The sequence below is a fragment of the Coregonus lavaretus genome, assembly GCF_964263955.1.
Source record: "Coregonus lavaretus genome assembly, chromosome: 23".
NCBI classification, from domain to species: domain Eukaryota; kingdom Metazoa; phylum Chordata; class Actinopteri; order Salmoniformes; family Salmonidae; genus Coregonus; species Coregonus lavaretus.
In genome coordinates this window covers 36,345,567-36,357,766 of record NC_140010.1, presented here as the reverse complement: position 1 = coordinate 36,357,766, position 12,200 = coordinate 36,345,567, and the positions used below count along the sequence as shown (strand labels likewise).

Genomic DNA, 12,200 nt, shown 5'->3' with positions numbered 1-12,200 from the left:
CAAACGCGGATGCAGTGCTGAGCCTGCCTCCGAAACCAGTCTAGCTCTAGACTTCCGCTGTGTCAATTCCAATGCAGTCCAGTCCATTTTTGATAAGGGAACTCATCATTTCCCTCCTCTGCGATGGGCCACACTTCCTCATTACCATGAACTAATCACATTGCTCTTTCTCAGTCTTTACAACCTTATTTGGGCGGTATCACCACTAGGGGCGCCCCTCTGCGGGGCCTCCACATCAGCACTTGGGCGTCATTGGCATTGGGTTGTCCTAGGGCGTTGGGGGGTATTGGCTCCTGGTAGTTGAGAATGTGGGGTTGCTCCTGGTGAGGACGGCATACTAGGGAGGCCCGGGAGCCCAGGGGCATGTCAGGGTCCACGGCAATGTCCACCCGCATCCGCCACCGCACCGTCTGCAGCACGATGCGCTCCTGGAAAGTCCGAAAAATTATAATAGTAAAGTTAACTTTTATAGCAACTTTCATGTAATATGCTGCAACCCAAAGTGCTTTACAGTTAGCACTTACAGCAGTGTTTCACAATCTGTAGCCTACTTTGACCCCAAGGTTGTACATTTCTGTTCTAGTCTAGAACTAACACTGAGCTACAACATACATGTACAGTCCTGGGGGTACTCCAGGAACATAATGGAAAACACTCATTTAAAGGGATAGTTCACTTCACAGTTTGTCAGATGTTTTCAGACAAAGGTCAGACCTCAAGTATGTTGGGATGAGTCCACATTGCACACACCATTCGTTGTGTCCCTCAAACTAATTAGATGGTGCTAATCTTTCCCATTCATTTGGGATTGAGCTACATATGGTGTGGGATGTGTGGGATGTGGATTTATATTGAGATTAGACCACTTTAGAAGTCTGAGAACATCTACCAACTTTGATTTTTAAGTGAACTATCCCTTTAAGATAATAAAACATACAACTAAACAGAACAGTACACAAAATCCAAGGAGGTCCATCTTCTGAAGCCTACCTTGGTGACAGAGTTGATGGCAACCAGCCAGGTGATGAAGCTCTGGTCTCGGGTGATGTGTGACAGCATGGGTGTGTTGCTGTTGCTGATGGGCACGGCCCAGGTCACACTGGGGTAGAAATTGTCATTCATGCTGACTGTGAGGCGCGACGGTTTGGACGTGGGGCCCGTAAGGGTAACCGTCTCAGTGGTGTTGCCATACCAGGGGTAGCTGACCCCATCCGAATCGCTGATGGCCTTGACCCGGCCCTCACGGAGCTCTGGTAACTCCCAGCTGGACCTTGGGTAGTGGACATGCAGAGAGAATGTCTTAGTAATATACAAAACAATACAACAGAACATGATATATGTGCAAGACCTCACTTAATGGGACTCTGTTTTTATAGTAGGCCATGCATGGCTATAATTTCACAGGCGCTAGAAATTCACCCAGGTCTACAACTGATACAAACAGACAGTATTACAGCGCACATGTGATGGACTAGGATTGACTGGCCAAGTGACTCAAGACTGTGTTAGCCCACTGAACTAAAGGCTAGGCCAATACACACACACACACACACACACTACGCCCACAGCACTTAAGTGTGTGTGTGTGTGTGTGTGTGTGTGTGTGTGTATGTGAGAGAGTGTGTCAGAGTATGAATGAGTGGCATTTCGAGATGACTGATGGTAGATGACAACAGCTCAGAACTTACATGCCAATGTCCCCATAATTATTGTAGAACTCCATTTGTGTACAAGCCTGGATCCAACCCACCACCCAGGTCTCATTGCGGGGCACCGGAGGCATCACGATCCCGGCAGAGGCCCTGAAGTAAGGTGTCTTATACCGCAGCACTATGGGCGAGTTCTCCTCTATCACCGTTGGGCACTGGTCAATGGAGGCCGACACCTCGTAGACTACAATGTTCTCCCTTCTAATGCGCGGCTTGCAGGCAATGCTCTGGATACAGCCCATTGTGCTGGCAAGTAGCAGAGTAAGCAGAACCAGAGACGGAGGAAGAAGATGATACCTGACCAGTATGCACATCAGTCCCTCTCGGATTCCATCCAGCTTGTAAATCAATATCAATCTTTTCATTTACCCATCACTGATGAGGGCAAATTACTGGGTAGAAGAAAACGAAATAGAGACATCATTTTGAATACAGACATTCCATATCAAATCAAGCAGTTGTTTTCAAGCATTTTTCCGCACCGGGGAAATGGAACGTTAATGTAGGAGCGGAATGGAGAGTGCGTGTGGGGAAGGTACACTGAACAGCTCCCCGCAGCCTTCCCCGATGTGACTGTTGAGTGCCGCACTGCCCTTGGTGCTTGTCCCCAGAAACTGAAATTGGGCCTCCCCCGGGATGCTGCTTACTCTCTGCGTGTCCGACGTCCCCCTTCCTTTTCGAGTCCACGCGTCCGGCTGCAGGTCGGTGCCCTTTGATCCTGCTCCTTCGGCTCAGCGTTGTCATGTCAGTGGCGACCGGGCAGCAGGTGCGTCAATGGGGGTGTTCGGGTGCCTTTGTTTGAATGGCTTGCATAGCCCTGTTATTTGTACGGCGCCCTCAAATGAGATTGTCTTGGTCGTCACAACAAGAAGACGTTATACAATGGCTTATATCCTACCTAAAACCGATGATAGTAGGGTAATTATAGCCTATAGGCTTTATAAATCAACAAAACAGCGCATGGCAGGCTATGGTGCCCTGTCGAGCCAATAAATCGCCTTAGCGCTATTTCAAAGCAACGAGAGATTCACAAACGTGCCCGGGACTAGGTGTGATACCCAGCCGCCCAGACATCCCTAAAATGTTTTGGTGACACGAATCATCCATATCTACCTCCGTCGACCGATTGAGCATTATTGCTCCAACTCCCTCGCTTGGTAGAGCATAATTTCCTCGAGGACGGTCGCTGTTCAGTTCGGCTAGGTGCTGATGCTGGGATGATAGACAGCGGCAACCAGTGAGGGAGAGGCGTCACTAGACCCCTGCATTGAAAAGTGTACATCATGTGGGCGTGATTTACGCCCCATGGACACTCCCCCTTTTTTTTGCCATTGGTTGGCCACGTCAACAGCGGAAGTGGTGTTGCTTTGACGGACTTCCCACTGACACGCATCAACCGGTCATTAAATCTGTTCGTCATTCAGACTCCTCGTCGAACCGGGTTCACTTAGTGTATTGTTTGGTTGTCGTTTTCGGTTTATGATTTTCCTTTTATTGAGTAGGTTATCAGCGAAGGTGCCGAGCGTTGTGTACAGGGCCGCATTGATCATGAAGCCGCAGGTTGTGTTCGTGTTGGGCGGGCCTGGAGCGGGGAAAGGGACCCAGTGTGCCAGAATCGTAGAGGTGAGATGGCGAGGAAAGAACAATGAAAAGGACAAAGATAATTTGACAGGGCATTGAATTGTGTTGGGGAAAGAAACCACTAACAGATTTGAGGGGATTGTGTTCACTTTTGTTGGCTTCTGTCCATCAGAGACCAGCTAAATGGATCGACTTCCGGTTTTTGTCCTCTGAAATGTAACCTACTCATTATGCTAGTTAGTTAGCTAGCATAGCTATGCCAAGACCATACTAGCTAGCAAGCTAACTAGTTATGTGAGCAATGAATAATAATGATATTTGTTCCATCAAAGTTAGCCTTTCAACTAGCGAACAATCTGAAATTTTTTCCTGAATATCAGAAGGGTGTACTACAAAGCAGAATCAATGTGTTAGCCAGAAAACTTTGATAAACAACCAGAAAAAATAACACATTTTCTGGTTATTGGTTGTTGAGTCAATTAGACCATGCCCTTTTCTAGTTTTTCTGTCTTATTTAGGCAAGTTTAGCTGGCAAACTCATAGATCGTTTTTGGTAGTATACCCCTCAGGAGTCAAAGTGGGCTATGGTTCACCAACAAGTGACAGAAGAGGCTAGCCTACTTCTTTAGTCCAACTCAAGGACCTTACATGTTATGTTCAGAGGCGAATTGGCTCTGGCAGCCAAAACAGCCAAATACTCCAAATATTCTCAATTGCAGTACAGTTCTAGAAACATAAAGCCCGCTACTTTGATATCACATTAAAAAAAATCACAAAGGCTAAATATACAAATACGGTACACTTTTAACCGGTTTTAACAGTTGCAGCTGACACTATTTTTCAGTTACAACATGTTTGTGGCGTCCTTCTTCCGTTACACACAGGTGTGCGGAGGCCGCATATAGCTAATTAGCAGATGTGGTCGCCTCTGTCTTCCGTAAACAAGCGCTGTAACATGGAAATATGTCCGTGTGGGAACCCTAACCATATAAAGTTGTGTAGGAACCTTTTGTTTTTTGAAAATAATTTCTCACTGATATGAAAGTTAAGTTCCAAATGTTTTCAAAACTGTATCGCGTGCAAGGCGTATTTGCATTTAGACAGCATTTGGGCAGCGTCGGTGCGCTGTCCTCAGCCAGCAGACAGGTTCGTGAATAGACGGTATATACCGTCTATGAATGGGCTAGCTCTATGTTCATTGTGGTAGGCTTCTAGCTACATACACAGAGTAGCCTATGCACTGATATTGACATCATACCAATGCGTAGTCTACATCTTATCAGTTCAGCTGTTGTGCAATTCACATTATGTCAAGTTTATCTGCAATGCACCTGCTCTAAACCTCCAGCCAATGCCCTTGAACAAGTAGTCTTGAGAAATGAAGGCAGATGTTTATCTGAGTCTGGGTGGGGTTTTACATCAAAAGATAAAACTCAAACAGTTGGAAGAGTTAGCATCTACTACTGCTATTCAGCTGTCTGACATATTAACGCCCAACATTGTAGCTCCCCCTTGGCTTTCTTCTGTGCCAAGACAAGTTTCCTGCATTTGCCAATTACTTTGTTTAGACCTATATTCATACAAAGCTGGGCCACGTGTGTTTGAGTAAGCATCCTGTTCAAACATGAAGAAACACGTGTTCTTAAGCCACCCACCCACTTATAAAGCCTGTCTTCATACAGCGAAATATAAAAATCCCTTCCCCTGCTTTCAGTGTTAGTGGAGCACAGCAGCATCCTTTTAGAACAATAACCAACAATGCCTATGACGCTGCTCTTTTCAATGTATTCTCTACTTAATGCATTGTTACTATTGCACTCCTTTTAAAAATGACATTAGTCCCGGACAATTTAATTCTCATAACCAATTGATTTCTAAGCAAAGTAACATACTTTGTTAGTACAGTACAGGTATGTTTCTGTACAATTGTCCCACATAAGCAGTTGGATCAGTGATTATTGTTAGAGTAGTGCACTGTGTTGTTTTAGTTAAGGCTGGCATTAACCCTTTGTGTTTTTCACAGAACTACAGTTACACCCACCTGTCTGCCGGAGACCTGCTGAGGGCCGAGCGAAGCCGAGAGGGGTCAGAGTTTGGACAGCTCATTGACAGTTACATCAAGGAAGGCAAGATCGTCCCTGTCGAGATCACCATTAACTTACTCAGGAAGGTATGCACCATCTCCAGGTACCTATGGCTACAAGGTTTGTGGTAACTGTTGACGTACAGTAAGTTAGCAATCAGAATTACTATTAGCTTAGATAACATGGGGTAGAGGGTAGTGGCACTGTGGTCTGAGTAAGCATTTTTTCCCCCTCTTACTGAAATAGTTTCTGTCATTGCTCCATGGGCTGAATGAATCCTTGCTTCACACTTAAAAGGAATAGTTCACCCAAAATATTTTTCATGTCAGATGCATATAGACAGACACACCACTTTTTAGACATAAAAATGTCTAACTTTGATTTGGGACAGAATATCCCTTTTAACTTTAACTTTCCTTTGTCCTCAGGCCATGGAGGACACCATGCAGATAGACGAGAAGAAATTCCGCTTCCTCATCGACGGCTTCCCCCGAAACAAAGACAACCTCCAGGGGTGGACCACTGTCATGGACGGGAAGGCTGACGTCAAATTTGTGCTTTTCTTTGACTGTAGTAATGAGGTAATAATACATATTGGGGGGAGGATCTCCAAGAGGAAGGGGAGGGGACAAAGTGGGAGGTGCAAAATCATTGGAAGGGAAAGCTATACCTCAGATATGTAAGACACATTTGGAGTACGACCTCCTAGTGTTAATATCGTTATTGCTTGGCTGATTGTGTAATGTTTTAATGCTGAGAGCTCTGTGTTTGCTTGTTTACAGGTCTGTATCAACCGATGTCTAGAAAGAGGGAAGAGCAGTGGGCGGACCGATGACAACAGAGCGAGCCTGGAGAAAAGGTAGCGTCCAAACTCTAAGGCTTTCCATGATCACTGACCATTGACCTATTTAATATGAACTGGAACTCTCAAAAGGGGACACAGCTCTTGGTCATAAAAAAAAGGGTATGGTGCCATTTCCTGGTTTCTAAAATGTTCGCCTGATTTCAGTTCATGCGACACAACAAGCAAAGTGTATAGAATCATTGTACCCTCTAAACCGCTGTGAAATATAGTTTCAGTCATCAAAAAGACTGTATTTTTTGCAGTTGTAAGGTGATGTACAAAACCGAAAGTAATAAGAAGCTAAAACAAAACTTACGGAGGGGAAGCATAGAAATATTGCATATACAACGGATCTACCATTCATCAGACTTGCTTTCAATGAGTGTGACAGATCTATAACCTGTATTTCTGTCTGAAATCAGTCGGGTTGTACACAAAACGACATAATGGACCTTTAATAATGGACTTCTAGTGAAAAAAACATTGCTTTTGAGATTGCGATTTTCAGTCCCACCTTGACCCACCCCTAAAAGTAAAATACACTGGAGCATGTTTTAGCTTGGCTGTATGTACTTGTATGACTGTGACCCCATTTTGGGTCTCCTCTGAGTCCTGGTCAGCCCTGTTTCTGAGCCTCCTTTTCCTCCCCTGAAGGATCCAGACCTACCTGCAGTCGACACGGCCCATCATCTCACTGTATGAGAAACAGGGCAAGGTGCGCACCGTGGATGCCTCGTGCGGTGTGGACGAGGTATGCAAAGGATTATACAGCACTGCGCCATTGAAGGCACACATGATGGGCAGTTGGAATACACTCACTAATACAAACTTATTCACTCTTACTTATCCTATATTTGAGTGTTAATTCCCTCTAAGTTGTTTCCTTCCCTATTGGTTTTCTCTCTGTTCTCCTGCACCCTCTGGCAATCACACACTTGTCTTTCAGGCCATTGCACACAAAAAACACAAAGGTGAGTCTTTTGTTTTCTCTAATGCATCTCTTTCTCTCTCTCTGTTTCAGGTTTTTGCCGACGTCAAAACCATCCTGGACAAAGAGGGTTGAAATTCCGCCAACTGCCAACAACTGTTACATTCACAGTTACGTTTAGTTTGTCTTTTTATCAACTGCAGCAACAGTTTACTTTTTACATTCTTTTTTTTTGTCAGTGCTGAGCTGCTCGTCCAAGGGTGTGTGTGTGTGAGTGAGTGTGTGTGTAAGAGTGAATAAGATAGGTAGCAAGATGCTCTGCTGACAAACCTCACATGCGCAGAGGGTTTCACTGTGGTAGTCGTACACCAACTGACAAGCCTGTCATTGTAGTCGTGGGCCTTTGCATAGGGACAAGACTAATAGAATTGCTCTTAGCTTGGTGAGGCACTTCCTTTTGTTGTCAAGCAGAGGCATATATATAGTGCTGTATGTTAGCTAAATTAATTTTTTTGTGATAAAATCTGTGTACACCATTGTTAGCCGTTCCCTAAGCGAGCACATGCTTTTTCACAGACCAACCACTTCTATAGACTAGATCAGGGCTCTCCAACCCTGTTCCTGGAGAGCAACCCTCTTGTAGATTTTCACTCCAACCCCAGTTATAAGTAACCTGATTCAGTTTATCAACCAGCTAATTATTAGAACCAGGTGTGATAGATCAGGGTCTTCATTATCCTAGCACTACACAGCTGATTCAAATAACCAAGTAATCATCAAGCTTTGATTATTTGAATCAGTTGTGTAGTGCTAGGTCAAAACCAAAACATGCACCCAGGGGGGGCCCCAGGACCGAGTTTGGGAAACCCTGCGTTAGATTACAGGATGGTAGCTCTCCAGGAACAGGGTTGGAGAGCCCTGGAATAGATGGAGAAGGATTATGAAGAAAAGGACAGACAGAGAGGGGGAAGAGATGTCATCTCTAGTGAATCAATTTGGTTGTACTCCGAGAGGAACGCTGTTATCTTATGGGCTTCCCCTGTGTACTAATAAAATATATAAAACACCGGTCTCATGTTGGAAGAAATATGAACGGAGGTCCCATAGGACCACAGGGAATCGAGAAACAGCATCCTTGATTGCTGCATTACAAACTTGTGGATTAAATTGGCATGACAACAATAGTTGTTACAGCATATACGGTGTGGGACCAGTTTTAAACTTAAACTTGTTAAATCAAGTTTAAACTTGGGACTGATCGCAAGTTTGTGTCAAAGCACATGAAAGAGTATTTGGTATTCTCCAGAATGCTGAAATACTGACATGTCTTTGTCGTCCCATGACTGAAAATGTAAAGTCCAGTGCTTAAAGTCCGTTGTTCTCCACAATGACTTGGCTGTGTCTATATGTGTCATTACAAAACTGCACAAAGGTCAGCTTTCGACTGTTAAGTTTCTGTTGTGTGTTATTTGTTAAATCTTTGAGTACGCAACAAAGGAACAAGGAACAATTTTGTTGAATCGGAGTATGTTGCCGTGTAAAGTGGGAGAAAACGGCAAATACAAACAAACCAAATATACCCCCTCATGTCTGTACTTTATTTTCTTTGACAGGTGAATACTTATGGACCCACTCAAACTGGTAATTCCAACATTCACAGACAGAAGGTCACACTGTTTCAAGGGTATATCGGTGTTTCTCAACTGTTTGCTGACAGGTCCCCAAGACTAATTTGGCTAGTTTTAAAGTGCTCAATGTAATTGTTCCTGACTGAGATTTTGATATCTGTAACTATATTTGCAATCTATTTTGTGTCTACCACAAGCCTTATACAAATGGTTATTGTTGGTATAACTAGTTTGCCATATCAGACCAAACTTCAACTTTGTTTACATTACATGTATTTAATTTCATCCAAGCTTGTTGTCGGCTACCATGATCACAAATGTGCTAATATAATATATGCCATTTAGCAAGCTTTCGCTAAACTCCTTGTGTGTTATTACTCAATTCAAGGGTGAGTGGTTATAGCCACAGTTATAGTTAAATTTTATATATAAAAAAATGTGATGAGAATGCAATTGTGTAATTAAGTGTACAAACAGCCATAATAGTAAGTATTATGTAACAATGCACTGTTCCACTGCAATTACTTTCCCAAAGCAACTAAATAACTTTACAATGATGATGAAAACTTGGGGAAATCCTGGGGTTAAGTGGGTTGCCAAAATTTTAGATTTTCTGTGAATGCACATTATTTTAATGAAACACTGTAATAGAGATTTTAAAGGTGAATAAAAGAGAAGGCTTTTATTCACCGAGAGACTTGTAGGAAGTCACGACATCAGTGGCTACAGAAACACCATGTCACCGATACATTATCAGTGTGCCCTCTGCTCAGTCTGGCATCAAACTTTACCCATAACAGTCAACACTGGCAGACATTTGATACTGGCAGAAGAAACAGGTCAAAGGTAGGAACATCAGGACTTAGTTACAACAGATCATTATAGAAAACAAATTAATTAAATATGGTTCGTAAACATACATGGTTATCCCGTTTCCCTTCCCCCAGTGTAATGCGTCTGTCTGCGTCTCCCCGCACATACTATCACGTTTATTACATATCAATCCATATCACAGTTCATGTTAGGATGTGATATTTCGAGACATTCTTACTTGCATTGTCACATTGACAAATGATACCAAAAGATACACTTATGTCTTCATAAGAAATTCCTTTATTTATATTTCACAAATCTCTGCAGTTTACAAAGACAAATGTTGATAACGTTCCTGAGGACTTGAGAGCTGGTGTATTTACAGTTTGTGGGCTTGAGACAAAAAGCGTACAAAACAAATACAGTACAAAGTGCTGACATAGGACTGCGGGAATGAACTGAATGGACAAAAAATCTGACAACTCAGTGTAAGGCACCTTGAATACATTGTGTATGTACCCGTGTCAGATAATATAATATAAATCTGATGAGAATGAAATTGTGTAATTAAGTGTACAAACAGCCATCATAGTAAGTATTATGTAACAATGCACTGTTCCACTGCAATGACACTGTACCTAACCATGTAACTACATTGTAAATACTGATGGGAATCACTCCCATGTCAGTCAACCCAATAAGCCAGCAGGGGGCAGACTGGCATCACCAGTGAGTCACTAGTGTTGAGAAATGTCACATCACCATTTTTACTTTATTTGTTATTCAAGTTTTTCATGTCAATTTCTCAATTTAAACGGGCAATCAGAAGTTGCTACATCAATTTTTTGACTTAATGATATGTACCCATTGTTTCTTGAAGAATACAACTTATAAATGCCTCATGAGCTTAGTTTAACTGTCGTACCCCATCAGAACCCAAAATACAAGCTTGTTTTTCTCCAATGTTTTTAAACAAAGTAAAGGTAAAACGAACACTGTATAGCCTTAAAACACGGTTAAAACTTGCAATTTGATATCCTGGATGGTCAGTACTTGCATCCATAGCTCTGACTGTGAATTTGAAAGTGGTTACATTTCTTCAGCCCCATCCCACAGTGGCGGGGAGTACACTTTGTTATTGTTTTAACTGCTGATTGGCCCATTAAACTGTCTCATTCACATCTTATGCAATGAATTATTCACATCATTGAATTATATCTTGTGATTACTTGACTCTTTAGCATGCCACCACTTCTGTGTTATGTGTTCAAGGAAAATGTCCATTGAATCATCTTATCTTCAAAGACCACTAATAAACTAAATGTAATTATTATTTTATGGAAATACAACTGCTTTTTCAACTCTGGCCTAATATTAAAACAAAATGTGTTGTCTGTCTGTACATGACCAATCAGGAAATTCAATATTGTTACATAATCATAAGTCAACTATAATGCCAAACTGCACCTGTTTCCTTTCACTACCTGTGTCATTCCACGAATAGAGTGCCTTTTGGGTAGTGTTATTTTGTAAAACATAACTATTTATTCACCTAATTTTAACATTCTGTCATAAACTTAATTCCACTTAATAACAACTTAATATCAAACATGCTTTCCCATCTCAAAGGGTTAAATTAAGAAAAACTACTATCAAAAAGTGACAATTAAAGTGACAATTAAAGTGACATGGTTGACGATTTCACCTTAAATCAGCCATAACTCCCCTTGTGACTGGGGGAATGGAAGTTTGTTGTGTGCAACAGGGAGGGGCAATTGAATGCAAGCTTAACAAAACATTTCTAGCATATCTATATGTCAGAGTTGAAGTGTTATGTTCAGCACACTCATTTTTCCACCACAAAACACCAGAAAATGTCCAAAAATAGTAGAATTAGCACACTTAATTTTACACTATCATTTGACTATTAAACGTTCAATGTTTCTTTTGGAGAAAAAAAAGGAATCGTTTTACCATATTAAAACAACAGTTTCATTCACCTTACAAAGTTGACCTTAAACCCGAGGGACAAATATAAATGAATCACTAATCACATTTAAATAAATACAAATCTTCAGAAACTTTCCCAAAGCAACAAAATAACTTTACAATGATAATGAAAACTTGGGGAAATCCTGGGGTTAAGTGGGTTGCCAAAATGTTGATTTTCTGTGAATGCACATTATTTGTTTTAATGAAACACTGTGTAATAGAGATTTTAAAGGTGAATAACACAGCATCAGTGGCTATAGAAACACAGTGTCACCGATACATTATCAGTGTGCCCTCTGCTCAGTCTGGCATCAAACTTTACCCATAACAGTCAACACTGGCAGACATTTGATACTGGCAGAAGAAACAGGTCAAAGGTAGGAACATCAGTACTTAGTTACAACAGGTCATTATAGAAAACAACTTAATTAAATATGGTTCTTACAGTGGCTTGGAAAGTATTCACCCCTCTTGGCATTTTTTCTATTTTGTTGCCTTACAACCTGTATTTAAAATTGATTTTTTTGGGGGTTTGTATCATTTGATTTACACAACATGCCTACCACTTTGAAGATGCAAAATATGTTTTATTGTGAAACAATTAAGAAATAAGACAAAAAA

The 12,200-nt window shown here is 41.8% G+C and overlaps 2 protein-coding genes across 2 annotated transcripts; one reads left to right on the top strand and one right to left on the bottom strand.

The window, feature by feature from the left end:
• Window positions 1-185: 185 nt before the first annotated feature.
• Window positions 186-2,023, bottom strand: LOC311150695 (protein FAM78B-like; the record flags this gene model as incomplete). Its single annotated transcript, XM_084188205.1, has 3 exons — window positions 186-428; window positions 991-1,270; window positions 1,689-2,023. The coding sequence occupies 3 exons, from the start codon at window positions 2,021-2,023 to the stop codon at window positions 186-188; spliced, it is 858 nt and encodes a 285-aa protein (XP_084044331.1).
• Window positions 2,024-3,078: 1,055 nt separating this feature from the next.
• On the top strand, window positions 3,079-9,127 carry LOC311098942 (UMP-CMP kinase). The gene is made up of 7 exons (XM_084139497.1): window positions 3,079-3,332; window positions 5,314-5,460; window positions 5,803-5,955; window positions 6,157-6,233; window positions 6,873-6,969; window positions 7,240-7,316; window positions 8,760-9,127. The coding sequence occupies exons 1-6, from the start codon at window positions 3,189-3,191 to the stop codon at window positions 7,279-7,281; spliced, it is 660 nt and encodes a 219-aa protein (XP_083995623.1). The 5' UTR covers window positions 3,079-3,188; the 3' UTR covers window positions 7,282-7,316; window positions 8,760-9,127.
• The last annotated feature ends 3,073 nt before the right edge of the window (window positions 9,128-12,200 follow it).

Coding starts and splice junctions, on each gene's coding strand:
- LOC311098942 (XM_084139497.1), top strand. CDS start 3,189: ATGATTTTCCTTTTATTGAGTAGGTTATCAGCGAAGGTGCCGAGCGTT. Junction 3,333..5,313: donor AGTGTGCCAGAATCGTAGAG/GTGAGATGGCGA, acceptor TGTTTTTCACAG/AACTACAGTTACACCCACCT. Junction 5,956..6,156: donor TCTTTGACTGTAGTAATGAG/GTAATAATACAT, acceptor GCTTGTTTACAG/GTCTGTATCAACCGATGTCT.